Source organism: Mixophyes fleayi, chromosome 11 (genome assembly GCF_038048845.1).
Source record: "Mixophyes fleayi isolate aMixFle1 chromosome 11, aMixFle1.hap1, whole genome shotgun sequence".
Classification (NCBI taxonomy): domain Eukaryota; kingdom Metazoa; phylum Chordata; class Amphibia; order Anura; family Limnodynastidae; genus Mixophyes; species Mixophyes fleayi.
Window position 1 is genome coordinate 60,883,472 of NC_134412.1, and position 15,147 is coordinate 60,898,618.

A 15,147-nucleotide genomic window follows, 5' to 3' on the forward strand; every position below is an offset into this window, starting at 1 on the left:
GTTGTAATTTAGTTTTACTTTGTGCTCATGGCAAACGACTGTTTAACGGTCAATTGTTTTGTGAAAGACTTAGCGGTCTTTCGACTTCCCCTCTTGGAAGATGACCGACTAACAGCAGCAACAGCAGCAGTAGCAGTAGTAGGCGTACTGCTGCAGGATTCCTCGGATAAATCCCTTATTGAAGAGGACTCAGTCTGGCTTGTGACTTTGGCTGCAGGACTGAATCTGATGGAGATCGTGGAGGAAGTTGACGAGGAGGGTGTTGCTGGTGTGTATCCAACAGGACCAAGGGATTTAGGTGTCCCTGTACTGATGACGGTCCTAGCCCCAGTTCCTGAACTAACCACTGAACTATGAAGGTTATACAGGTGACGTAAAAGGGAGGATGTCCCTAGATGGGCAAGATCCTTACCCCTGCTTATTTGAGCTTTACATAAGCTACATATGGCCATACATTGGTTGGCCGGATTTGGATAAAAATAACTCCAGACCGAAGAGGTGCATTTTTTGGTCTTCTGACCAGGCATGACAATGGGCTTTTTAATCCCATGGACATCAGCTGTTTCCCCCCCTGGTGCCTCATTTACAATAACCACATCAGCATCCTCATCATCAAGTTCCTCCACAGCGCCAGCTACATCAATAGCCTCCTCCCGAGCCACCTCTTCCTGTACAGTGATGGGAAGGTCAGGCTTGACAACCACCAACACCCTTGGACTCGCCTTGGGGATTTGTGATAATTTCTCTTTAGAAGGCAGAGTTGTTTGCTGTTTTGTTGCTGACAGCATAACTCTCTTCAATTTTTTTGTAGGGGGGGAGGAGGAGGAGGGCTAAGATCCTTGGGTGAAGCTGAACCACTAGTCATGAACACGGGCCAGGCCTAAGCCGTTCCTTGCCACTCCGTGTCGTAAATGGCATATTGGCAACTTTACGTTTCTCCGCAGATGATTTTAAGTTTTTCTTTTTGCTACTTTTTCTTAACTTGGGCTTTTTGGATTTTACATGCCCTGTACTACGAGATTGGGCATCGGGCTTGGAAGACGACGTTGATGGCATTTCATCGTCTATGTCATGACTAGTGGCAGCAGCTTCAGCATTAGGAGGAAGTGGGTCTTGATCTTTCCCTACTTTATCCTCCAAATTTTTGTTCTGCATTATATGTAGCACAAGAGAGTGTACCCCTAAGCCACACACACTTGGCAAAGCCTTTAAAAATTATATGCGGCACAGGAGAGTACCACTGGACTGGAGTTATACAGCAGTACCACTGGACTTATACTGCAGAATCAGTGAAATTTGTAATATGGCAGTAACAACAATGGACTTATACTGCTGAATCAGTGAACTTTGTAATATTGCAGTACCACTGGACTTATACTGCAGGATCAGTGAAATTTGTAATATGGCAGTAACAATGGACTTATACTGCAAAATCAGTGAACTTTGTAATATGCAGTACCAATGGACTTATACTGCAGAATGTGTGAACATTGTAATATTACAGTACCACTGGACTTATACTGCAGAATGAGTGAACTTTGTAATATTGCAGTACCAATGGACTTATACTGCAGAATGAGTGAACTTTGTAATATAGCAGTACCAATGGACTTATACTGCAAAATCAGTGAACTTTGTAATATAGCAGTACCACTAGACTTATACTGCTGAATCAGTGAACTTTGTAATATAGCAGTACCAATGGACTTATACTGCAGGATTGTTTTGGGATATTTTTTTTATTTTTTTTTATAATTACTTTTTTTGTAATTTTTTTTATAACTATTTTTGAAATTTTTTATAATTTAGGAATAATGGGGAAATAACAATGCCCTTAGAAGGACAGAGCACAGGACACAGCACCACTGGACTGAACAGGACACAGCACAGGACCCAGCAGCACCACTGAACTCAGAAGGACAGAGCACAGGACACAGCACCACTGGACTGAACAGGACACAGCACAGGACCCAGCAGCACCACTGAACTCAGAAGGACAGAGCACAGGACACAGCACCACTGGACTGAACAGGACACAGCACAGGACCCAGCAGCACCACTGAACTCAGAAGGACAGAGCACAGGACACAGCACCACTGGACTGAACAGGACACAGCACAGGACCCAGCAGCACCACTGAACTCAGAAGGACAGAGCACAAGACACAGCACCACTGGACTGAACAGGACACAGAGCACAGCACAGCACAGCACAGAACAGAACTGAACAGCACGAGATATAGCAGGACAGAGGACCACCTAACACATCCTCCCTCTACCCTGATCAATGCCCGAGTGAAGATGGCGGCGACTAGCGGGGAATTTATAGGATCCGAGTATCGCGAGATGCGACAGCGGGATTATGACTCAGAGCCTCGCTTTCAGTTTTGCAATTGGCGGCAATACCCGGATCTGTCTCGGATCCGGCTCGGATCCGCAACGTTCGGGTGGGCTCGGATTTCAGAAATCCGAGTGCGCTCATCTCTAGTATATATGGTGTTATTATTGCACATTTGGTAGTTCTGTCCCACACGGACATCCAGTCTCTGGTCAAAGGCTGACAAGGGGGTTAGGGTATTATTGCCACATTGTGCCTGATGGTTTTCTTTACTCATTTAGTTTTTATCATCATCATCTATTTATTTATATAGCGCCACTAATTCCGCAGCGCTGCACGGAGAACACACTCACATCAGTCCCTGCCCTATTGGAGCTTACAATCTAAATCCCCTAACACACACAGACACAGACCGAGAGACTAAGGTCAATTTAATAGCAGACAATTAACCTACTAGTATGCTTTTGGAGTTTGGGAGGAAACTGGAACACCCGGAGGAAACCCACGCAAACATGGGGAGAACATATAAACTCCTCACAGATAAGGCCATGGTCGGGAATCGAACTGATGACCCCAGTGCTGTGGGTCTCATTCATTAAGGAAAGTAAATGCTGATACGTACTGTATTTTGCATTAAATTGCACTGTGCATTCCTAGAAACAAACTATACGCCAGTGAGCGCAAGAACATCCAATTCATCTTCAAACGCAAAGGACACCAGTGGCGCACGCAGGGGGGTTTCTGAGTCTCTAGAAACCCCCCCTGCGCTAACTAAGTGGCCACTGTCGTGTATTTTATACAGCACTGCCGCAGACGCTTCTTAGACAGCGCCGCGGCTGCTGTATAGGACAGCGCTGGCGAAACGGAGCTGCTGCGCATGCGCGTGCGCATGCACAGCAGCTCTCTCGGGTTTGTTTTTTGGGTTTTTTTTGGGGCTGCAGGGAGAAACCCCACCCCCGACAATCCTCTGTGCGCCCCTGGACACTTCCAACAGCCTACTATTTCATGAGCGGAACAGGGAGGGGACTTGGCATATGCACATAGTCAGCAGTGTCCAAATCAAGCTTTGGGAATCCCTAAGGTACTTGTTTTTCAGTCGTAGCACTTGCACCAGCTACAGGCAGGTGTAAGTGCCGAGTGATTGTGATAATGGTTGCGTAAGCATGCTAGAACATGTATTTGCAATACAAAGCAACTGTAAAAATGCAGTTGATGTACATTGGACATTAACAAGATCCTGATAAATATATTTCCTGGAAGAAGTAAAAAAGAGCAAAAAACACCTTTTTAAAATGTTTTTCCATCACTGACTATTAATAACAGGTGACAATAATTGAATAATTTTTTCTTCTGTGCATTCTGCTAGGACTTTATATTCCGCATATGTATAGTATGTATCCAGCACTGTGTTGTGTCTGTCTCAATACAGCAAGTGATGTAAAAGCAGAGCATACCTCGATAAATGTATTTACATTGACATAAACATGTTTATGTCAATGTAAATATATTTGTTAAAACTAATTTCTGGACCATTTTTCAAATGTTTTCATTGTTCAAAAGATTTCTCTAATTTAGTTGATTATTCTATAGATTTTTTTTTATCACAGAACATCAATATTTTTAACATGCTTTTATGGCAACTCAATTGCTGTAAGGTCTTACTGACCCTGCCATCTGGCCACAGGTTGAAACTGGAGTCAGTAAGTCATAGCAATAGAGCCACTGTATCTTGTCAACAAGTGACAAAATAGCATTTATTATTTATAAAAGGCTAAAGCAGAGTAAACATTATAGAAAATGTTGGGTGTCATATGAGCTAAACTGGGTATAGTACTTTGTACTGTACTATTAAGTATATATGCTGTGAACACAAAGTATCTTAGGTCACCTTGTCCTAATAAAGTGGCTTTTTTGTGTCCCAGATGCTACTGGTCTGCCATTATCATTATTATATGTTAAGTAACCACATAGTTCCATATCCTTGTTTAAGTCTATGTACCCTGGAATTGCGTCCTACAGTCAGGGCAGGTGCAAGGTTTCTCGGCTCCCTAGGCAAAGTTTCAAACTACTGCACCCCCTTTCCTTCCTCCACACCAAATACCATCTTCCCAGATCCTCACACAATTGACTTTTATAAAAATACATATTATAAGCCTTATACCTCCAGCAGTTCAGATGCAGTGATGTTTGATGCAGAATGCTGTCCAGACTCCACTGGACAAACACAGGATTTCTAGAGGGCAGCTATCCAAGTGTTAGATTTTGAAACAAAAAACTTGACAACATAAGTTGACAACAGACAATTTTTTGTGATGATTTGAGTCATTTTTTTTATGTATTATGAACTTGTTAAATGCAATGGGCATCTTTCCTGTATTAGTCCAAATGGAGATGTCGAGTAATCTGAAACGCCCTAACATTCCCTTCATCAAACAATACCCACTTCATCACACTGCTGCTGCTTTCATCACACTGTACCCTCCTTCATCACACTGGGCCCCACCTTCATCATATTGCTGCTCCCTGATTCACACTGCTGCCCCCTTCATCACACTGCTGTCCCCTTCATCACACTGCTGTCCCCTTCATCACACTGCTGCCCCCTTCATCACACTGCTGTCCCCTTCATCACATTACTGCCACTGCATCACATATCACAATGTCCCCTCCATCACACTGTTCCCCTGCATCACACCGTCCCTTTGCATCACACTGTCTCCCTGCATCACACTGCTCCCCCTTTGCTTAACACTGTCCCCCCTGCATCACAATGTCCCTCTGCATCACACTGTACCCCCATCCATCCCAATGTCCATTCTGCATCACACTGTCTTCCCTGCATCACACTGCTCCCCCTGCAACACACTGTCCCACTGTATCACACTATCCCCCCTTCATCACACTGCCCGCCTGCAACACACTGTCCCGATGTATCACACTATCCCCCCTGCAACACACTATCCCCCCTGCATCACACTGCCCCCCTTGCATCACACTGTCCCCCTGCATCACACTGTCCTCCCTGTATCACACTGCCACCCTGCATCACAATGTCCTCCCTGAATCAATCTATCCCCCTGCATCACACTGTTCCCCTCCCCACATCACACTATTCCCCATATCACACCATCCTCCTGTATCACACTGCTCCCACATCACACTGTCCCCCTGTATCACCCTGCAACCACTGCATTACACTGTCCCCCTGCATCACACTGCCCCCCCTGCATCACACTGCCCCCCTTAGCTTACACTGTCCCCCAGCATAACACTGTGCCCACTGCATCACACTGCCCTCCTGCATCGCACTGTCCCCATGCATCACACTGTCCTCCCTGTATCACACTGCCAGCCTGCATCACAATGTCCTCCCTTAATCAATCTATCCCCCTGCATCACACTGCCCCCACTCCCCGCATCACACTATTCCCCATATCACACTGCCCCCACATCACACTGTCCCCCTGTATCACCCTGCATCCACTACATCACACTGTCCCCCTGCATCACAATGCCCCCCTTAGATTACACTGTCCCCCTGCATAACACTGTGCCCACTGCATCACACTGCCCCCCTGCATCACACACTCCCCTTGCATAACTCTGCCCCCCTGCATCACTGTCCCCCTGCAACACACTGTTCCCCCTGTATCACTATGTTTCCCATAAATCGTAATGTCCCCCTGCATCATACTGCCCCCTTTGCTTCACACCGTCATCCCTGCATCACAATGTCCCCATATATCACACTGTTTCCCATCCATCAAAATGTTTCTCCTGCATCATACTGCCCCACTTAACACACTGTTCAGCTGTATCACACTATGCCCCCTGCATCACGCTGCCCCCTTTGCATAACACTGTCTCCCTGAATCACACTGTCCACCCAGCATCACACTGTCCCCATCCATCACTATGATCACCCTGCATCACACTGCCGCCGCACATGACACTGTTCCCCTTTATCACACAGCATCCCCACATGACACTGTCCCCCTGCATCACACTGGCCCCCCTGCATCACACTTTCCCCACTGCATCACACTGCCCTCCTTGCATCACATTGTTCCCCCTGCATCACACTGTTTCCCCTGCATCACACTGTCCCACTGCATTACACTGTCCCCCCCTGCATCACACTGTCTCCCTGTATCACACTGTGCCTCCTGCATCACACTATCCCCCTGCATCACATGTCTCCCTTGCATCACACTGTCCCCCTGCATCACACTGCCCCCCCCTGCATCACACTGCCCCCCTGCATCACACTGGCTCCCCTGCATCACACTGCTCCCCCTGCATCACACTGTCACCCTACATCACACTGTCCCACCCACATTACACTGTCTCTCCTACACCATACTGCCTCCCTACTGTCTCACATTGTCCCTCTGCATCACACTGGCTCCCCTGAATCACACTGTCCCTTCTGCATCACACTGTCCTCTCCACCACATCACACTGTCCCCTCTGCATTACATTGCTCCCCGCATCACACTGTCCCCCTGCATCACACTGCCACCCTGAATCAAACTGCCCCTTCCTGGATAGCTCTGTCCCTTTGCATCACACTGCACCCCCTGCATCTCACTGTCCCCCCTGCATCACACTAAACCCTCCCCTGCAGCACACCATTTCTTACTTACTTGATGTCTTTTCTTCAGACTGCTGCTCCTCTTTGCCGGGATGTGATGATGATGTCACACCCAACAAGTGGTGAAGTGGGGGGGGTGGTGGAAGAGGAACAGGGTGTCCCATTGGCAATGTGCCAGGGGGAGTGCGATCAATCTCCCCATCCCCCATGGATCTGAAACTGTGCAGCGGCCCGTGGCTGAGGAAGTTGAGCTCAGCTGCTACCGCACAGCATTACACAACAGTGTCCGACATCAGTGGCTCCCCGCAGAAGCTGGCGCCCTAGGCAGCAGCCTATATCTGCCTAATGGCAGCATCGGGCCTGCCTACAATATAGAACAATATAGCATAAAGTAATAAAAATGGGCTTGGACCTAAAGTAAAGAACTGCCATTGCCGTGTTCTGCAGAGGAAACCGTATATGTAGGCTGCCTTCCAAAGCAAAGGCTAGCTGTTGCCTTACCTGTTTACGGGAATGGGTACAATACGGGCTTCGAAATTTAAGAATATTCAATGCCCGTCCTTTGATGGGAGAATATTCTTGCTGTCCACTACCACAGACAATGTTACAGCAAGACTGTCCTCCAAATCTTGATCCTAGAATTCTGTTCTTCCAGAAAGTCATTCTTGTGTGACTATTTAAAGTAAAAACTGATGCCTAATGAGCCCCCAAAATGTCTGAGAATGTGGATGGAGTAACCCCATTGTTAGTCGCCAAATTCTGACATCTTGGTGTGTCAGTATCTAATTCCTGGAGGGTATATTTACTAAACTGCGGGTTTGAAAAAGTGGAGATGTTGCCTATAATAACCAATCAGATTCTAGTTATCACATATTTAGTGCATTCTACAAAATGACAGCTAGATTGGTTGCTATAGGCAGCATCCCCACTTTTTTAAACTCACAATTTAGTAAATATAACCCCTGAACTTTACCTACTGACTTAAAAATAAAACTGCAATATTACAGTAAAAGTATTTATGGTTGCCTTTGTTCAACAAGCTGTTAAATTAAAGTATGTCTATCCAGTTCTATCATGGTATGTCCACAAACTCAGGTATGGTCACAAGTCTATAGCAGAGTCTGAGGATGTAACAGACAGTCTTTCTGTTTGTGAGGGCTGCCTCAGAGAACTGAAAATAAGGAAAAGTCTCTTTAGTAAATAACAAGACACAATGAATGTAGAAATATCTGATTCTAGCACTTGTGTAGGAAATAGAATTCCGAATTCCAAGTAGATTAATGTTTTGTCAAAGTATGAGATTATTAACATGTTTTTAAAAAAATGTATAGATAGGTATAAATAGTCGCTGGGAGCAAGGTTATTCATTTAACACTCATTTACATTGATGTTTTATTTGTTTATATAGTTCCAGTGCTTCACATTGTCATGCTCAATACAACTTTTTTTCTAGTGCATACATGTAGTAACCACTGTTCCCTAATGCTAAATACTCATGTAGCACAAAAAGCTATTGATAGTAAAAATGCAAAATGGACCCACTGTGCCTGCTGTTTATTGTCAATAGCTACCAGCATTCCAAGTTAATTTAGTAAAGCAACTTATTCAAAACAAAAATTTATTGATGATTTATTTATTTTATTAATTCTTGGGGAAGAAAGTGCTTTCATTCATTTTTGAACAAGTAAATATACCATCAAAATCATGATTTGTTTGAGGGACAGTAAGTTATTCAAATTGACGGGATAGGGCCATCATTATTTTTAGCCTCATGCCCATGAGACCTTTAAAGAAGAACTCTTTAATGCTAGAACATCTGCTCATTTTAACTAGTGAACGTTGTAACTGGGGGGCTTATGTCTACCTCAACAATCATTTCAGTCCTTCACTCCAGTCAGTGCTTATTTTGTTCACTTTGTTCATTTTCTAATGGAGTGTTAGCAAAATTAATGATAAATATATGTAGTGTATATGCAGTTTGGTGAAATACAAAAAACAATTTGCCCTTTTCTCTGGAATACGCATGGAATTGAGCTCAGTGTGGGTCAATCATTTTTCTTCTTTTATACTTTAAGGAAAAATGTTGCCTATGGCCTCCCATAAAAGTCTTTGTTTATATATAAACACTGTTAAATCCCTGGAATTAGTTTTGCCATAATCTTTGCAACGGCTGCATGTTCATGTTTAAAAATATTTTAAGTGCAAAGCTTTCAGGATGATACATCAGGCAATTTTCTGCTTATCCAAATAGCTATGGTATTGTGGTATTGTTGCAGAAAACTCTTTCTTCATCTTTCATCAACCCTTTAGTTTTGCCAAACGGTAAACACGCTGATTTTGCAGCGGCTATTTTCATGTAGGGTTTTTCCTTTCTGGACAGCTGCTGCTTTCAAGAAACCTCCGATGGGCAAATTTCATTCAAATTTTAACCTATGAATTTGTCTGCCGTATGCAGCAGGAACTTACTGTTTGCTGTATGCAAAAATTGCAAAGTTCGTCATCTCCTGTGTCTCAAAATAATAAGTAATTGGGCATGTTTGATGCTACCGCCTTTTTGTTTGTTTGTTTTTGTAATTGGTGTTTGCTTTACTATTAGTAAGAATGACTTGTTTGTATAGTAAAGTTTATATGTTTGCATTAATTATCTTTATTTTTTGTTACTCAGTTAACACTTGTAGTGAATAGTGCAGCTCCTATAGTTTCAGTGATGAAAATATTAAATGCTACAGCTCAGGATATGCATACCTACTTAATTGAGCTAAATACATTAACAGGTCTGTATATACAGCTAATGCTATCCGGTGTATTATAGGTAAAGATGTTCTAAATGACAAATTGCTCTAATTGGTTAAAATGATCTATGATTCCAGCATGGATAGGAATCTACAGAAAACATGTTTGACTATTCGTCACTCTCTCTATGCTATAATCATCGACTCACCAAAGCAACTATGGAAAGCCATGTACATCATTAGCAACTGGATAAATTATTTAAACATATGAAATACAGAATATAAAGAAATTGAGCCACCAGTTAGTAATGCTAGTTGAGGAAAGCAAAGTATGTTGCACATGTTTATATGTTGTTGGTAAGAAAAACATGTATTTTTTTTTTGTATGTATTTATTGTTTATTTGTTGCTTTTGCTATTTATTAATAAAATGTGAATCTGTAGAAAACTGAAATATTGATTTTATGAGTTGTCTACGCTCCTAAACAATAAATAGTATTTATATGGTGGGGAACAGTAAACAGCCAACAAACATTTACAATCAGAATTCGAAACCTTTGATATAGTAGTATCCAATCTGAAAATAATTGTAATGCAGGATCAGCATTGAGATTGTGAGTAATTTCAGGTTGCTCACGGTATTGTTTAGGAACATTATACTAGCTCATAACATAATGTAAAGTCGCTCATATATTAATCCCCTATTTAAACTGATTTTGAATGGACTTTGAATTTTTGTCAACTGGAACCAAGTTATCAGCTCTGTATAACCCCCATGGAATTATGCATATAGATATGAGATGTAAAAAATGAACCCATGGAAACATACTATAGGTACAGGTGTAAGTGCAGAAGTTTTATATATGTATATGTCCTACTCTGGAAAAGCCAGTAAAACCAAACTACCATGCAAAGAGGAATTTGTGGGCTTGTGCAGTGCTATAACAATCAGTGCAACAGTTTCCCTTCATACTTTAACCAGCATGCCTGTTCTAGAAGGGGAGATTCTGGGTGCCTGTAATTCCCCTGCACTTGACTATGAGATGAATGAGTGGATAGAGAATACTAACACAGAAGAATAAAAACCTTCAAGGCTCTGAATTATATTTATAAAAGTGATGCCAACAGCTGTAATGTAGGAGCTGCTGAATCTTTATCATACACAGTAACGTTAAAAAGGGAAAAGCGTACAGCGCTTAGAAATCAAGTGTCTTAAACCAGCCAAATAAAGACTCAATGAATTTGTGAATCATTAATAACAATAAAACTGTTTCATAAAACAATCTCTAATTTATTAAATTAGTAATAAAAATGCACATCAACAAGTGGACCTGCACTCATTAAAAAGCAACCAACAGTTGAAGGATCCACACTCGTAGAGATATCATTAAGGAGTAGCAAACTATATGTAGAGTAAAATTTTGTGAACTATTGCCCCTGCAACCTTAGTAGTAATCTCATGTCCAATAACAATGGGGCTTGAGTTGTAATGTTACTGCCCAACAAGCTCACAAAAATCAAGGCACAGCAAACAAAATATGAACACACTCAATAAGACTATTAATTAGGAATATTTATCCCAACTATGCCAAAAGCAATGTCTGTTTTAAACTCCGGTGTAAATATAGTAACACTTGTATTTTGCCGTGCTTCCCCTAATCTTTGGAACTTACTACCCCATCTCACTTGACTCTCCCTCAACCTTAAGTCCTTCCAACGCTCACTCAAAACTCACCTTTTCAAGCTTGCCTATCCTACCACCTACTAACCATACTATCCATCACATCTTCTTCTTCTTTGTCTGCCATCTCCATCTCTTCCCAGTTGGTCCTACAGACTCTCGCCGCCCCCCCTCCCCACCTCTAGAATGTAAGCTCTCGTCGGCAGGGTCCTCTCTACCTATTGTCTCACTTCTGTCTACTGTCTGAATCCCTCGTTCGTGCTGTCATGTTTTTTGCTGCACTCTGTGTGAGTCCCCATAGCATTACTCACACTCATGTATTACCTCATCTATTTGTTACTTGCTTCTGTGTCCGGCGCTAAGGAATCTGTGGCGCCTTATAAATTAATTATTGAATTATTATTATTATTATTATTAATAATAATAATAATAGTAATAGTAATAGTAATAATAATAATAATAATAATAATAATGATCTATGCAAGGATTAAAGGGAAAGCGGACATCTTCTATCAAATTTAATTATGCTATGGCTTTTATGGTATTTATTGATTTTATGATTTATGTTAATAAATTATGGTTGCATCAAATTAGTTAGTCTCCACATTGTCATACCCAACAGATCTCTAACAACATATCATAGAATATATCAATCAATTAGGGGTAGCCTAGAAATACGCACAATTATACATATATATTTCAGTTGGTCCCCATTTACCCCTTCCCACTGACACTCCTTAACTCCACAGTATAGTTATATCATTCACCTTGACCCAATTCAGTGATCGCAAAAGTCAATGAGCGCCTAACTGTATTGCAATTTTTAAAGCGAACATCATTGCAAGAATATTTGCTAAAGACTATCCCTCTTGTGAACCCTCTGACCAGTAATATGTTATTTTGCTGCGAGAGTTGGTATATTTACACCACAGTTTTAACAGACTGCTTTTACTATCTTAGAAACAAATATTCCTAATTACCAGTCTCATTAAGTGTGTTCATTTCTTGTTTGCAGTGTCTTGATTTCCAGCAGCAGCATTCCCACTCTAGCTGAGTTGCTATTTTACATGCAAATGAGAGATTACTATTTAGGATTGTTTATGAAACATTTTTCATGTTATTAACGATTCACAAATTAATTGACCCTTTATTTGACTAGTTTAAGTAATTTAATTACCAAGCATTGTATGTGTTTCCCTTTTCAACCCACTGTCACTCCTGAAAGAATAATAATGTATTTGTATGCATACAAAAGACACTTTAATAAATGTAAAATGTATATATATTTTTTTATACCTATGATTGTCTTTTACAACTTTATCTTCCTTTTATTGTTATTACGGCTGGCTGGTTTTGGCAATTACAAAAAAAAGATAATATTTAAAATATTTAAAGGATATAACTAAACCATTTGCTACAGCAAGCTAGGGGAGAGATGATAATCTAAAAGTTGGGTCAATTTGCTACCAAAGTTAACACACATACAACTGTAGTTAGTGTTTCACACTGAGATCCAAAGGGTTGAAATAAGCATCTGGGGTTAAAAAAAATCTATGTTTTTCACTAATAGCTTCCATTTGAGTGTTTTCTTTACAATTTAACAGTGTTTGTGTGGCTTGGAATTCCAGAATGAGCTGATATACTGTTTATTTCATATTTTATTTTATTATGTCCTTTATTCTTGGATGAAAAAAAGTTAAAACATGTCTTTCATTTACAGGGCAGTACCAATGTTTCCCAGACTCCATTTGTCCAAATGTCAAGTAAGTATATTACTGTAGATAATATAAATTCTGTCTAGCCTTTGGCAAAAAAAGAGAATGTTCACAAGTGTTTTATTTTGTTTTATTTTTATGGCTACAATCTCATACTTTTTATTATTGTGGATTTGTCCCATTTTAATAACTTTAAGTGTGTTACTTTTTAATAATGTTTGTCACAAAAAATAATGTTTAGGAAGCCGCTGAGGAATCATTATTATTTATTTATTTATTTTTATTTGTACACTTTTAGAAGTGTCTGTATGGAAATTTAGAAGTGGCGGTATGAAAGCATGTAATGAGAATGTAATACCCCATTCATACTGCACCAAAATCCCGGGTTTTTGCTGGGGCGAGCTCAAACGACCCGGGTCTTGGTGCAGTATGAAAGGTACAAGTCAAAAATCCCGGGTCTAAAAACCCGGGTCTTCAACCCGGGATTTATCGAGGGGTAATTCCCGGGTCGGACCCGGGTTGCCTGCACTATGAATGGTGCAACCCGACTTTTTCAACCCGGGTTGCACAGAAAATAAGCTGATTGGCTGTCTGCCTGTCTCTGGAGGATGATGTCATCGGTGGGAGCCCGTGGAAGATTCGAGAAGGAGTTTAGGAGAAATGGTGGATGGTTGAGTGCAGATCAAGCTGAAGCAGAATCGGAGTTTGTTGGAGAAAATTGCTTATATTTCACTGAAAAAGTGAAACTTTCAATGACATCACCATTTTTCAGCCAATGAAAACTGCTCTGGTGATGACTCCCACAAATTGCCAGTGCACAGACTTGTGCAGTATGAATGGGGTCAACCCGGGAAATTCCCGGGTCCCAGGTGCAGTATGAATGATGTTTCTGAGCTGGGACGCTCCGAGCCCCGGCAAAAACCCGGCTTAAAATACCCGGGATATTGCCGGGGCGGCAGAATGAAAGCGGTATTAGTGAATGGCATTTGATAGTTTTGCAGTGAAGGCAGTAGAACTGGCGTTGTGGCGTACCACCGTATACACCCTCTCTTCGACCACCATTGTAACATATCCAATTTTAAAGAAGTAAAATCACTTCAGTTAAAAGAAAATATAAAAGTGTAGTTAACGAGAACCTTCCTACTAAGAAATAGTGGAATAAAAAAGTATGTAAAAAGTGATAAATTGCTGTGTGACTATATGTAAATAGCTACATATGAAAGTAAAATACCAGATATAATTGTGTGTAAACAGTCCTAATGAAATAAACGTGATGAAAATATTGGCTGTGATGTGGGTAATTGCTTTTCACAGTATAATAATAAATGTATGCAGTTACCAAAAATCCACTTATATTGGTCATAGATAATACATGTTCTCCACGGTGTAATTCTCAATTATAAATTATTAAAGCAATAAAAAAAATATATACATATAGTAAATATCTCTGGAAGTGGAGATCACCATCCAAATTCAGAAGTGAAGTCCAGGAAGAGATTCAAGGTGAAGACAATAGGTAAAGTTCAATGTGGGAGAATGCTCTGCAATGCTTTCCTGATCAAAGTAAATATTTAGACACACGCGGCCCAGCTCCTGAACCAGCAATCCATGCAAGTGGTGTGTATGTCAATAATAAAAAAAGGAGCAATACAGCAACCAAGTGCAATTAATGTTTCTTTAATAGGAGATAAAAAAAAATCATACAAATGGAGGCTTACAGTGTATTGAAGAAATATGAGCATGGATGGCTCAAAGTCAGCTGAGAGGATTGTAGCATGTAGTAATATACACAATATAGACGACTGATGGGTACAAACTGAAGAAACAGCATCTTTGTGTGAGAACTAAGAAATGACAATATCTTGAGGTGGACAACCCAATGCTGAATATACAACGCATTTTTCAGTGGACCGCAGCTATTTCATTAGGCATGGAATTAGTGAGAAACGGGCATTCGTACATCAGTATACAACTACCAGCGGATCTGAAGAAATGTCTCTTGTTGAATACGGGTCTAATTATGCTCTGCTCTGACAGACACAATACACTGCAGTATACATACTATACATATGGGGAATATAAAGTCACA

The 15,147-nt window shown here is 41.1% G+C and overlaps 1 protein-coding gene across 1 annotated transcript in view; it reads left to right on the top strand.

Moving 5' to 3' along the window:
* Positions 1-15,147, top strand: part of POU2AF2 (POU class 2 homeobox associating factor 2) — a 50,081-nt gene that overhangs the window by 25,311 nt on the left and 9,623 nt on the right. Inside the window, exon 3 of the mRNA XM_075189618.1 lies at positions 13,064-13,106. Within this exon, the coding sequence (XP_075045719.1) occupies positions 13,064-13,106 (43 nt within the window). The remainder of the gene's footprint in view (positions 1-13,063; positions 13,107-15,147) is intronic.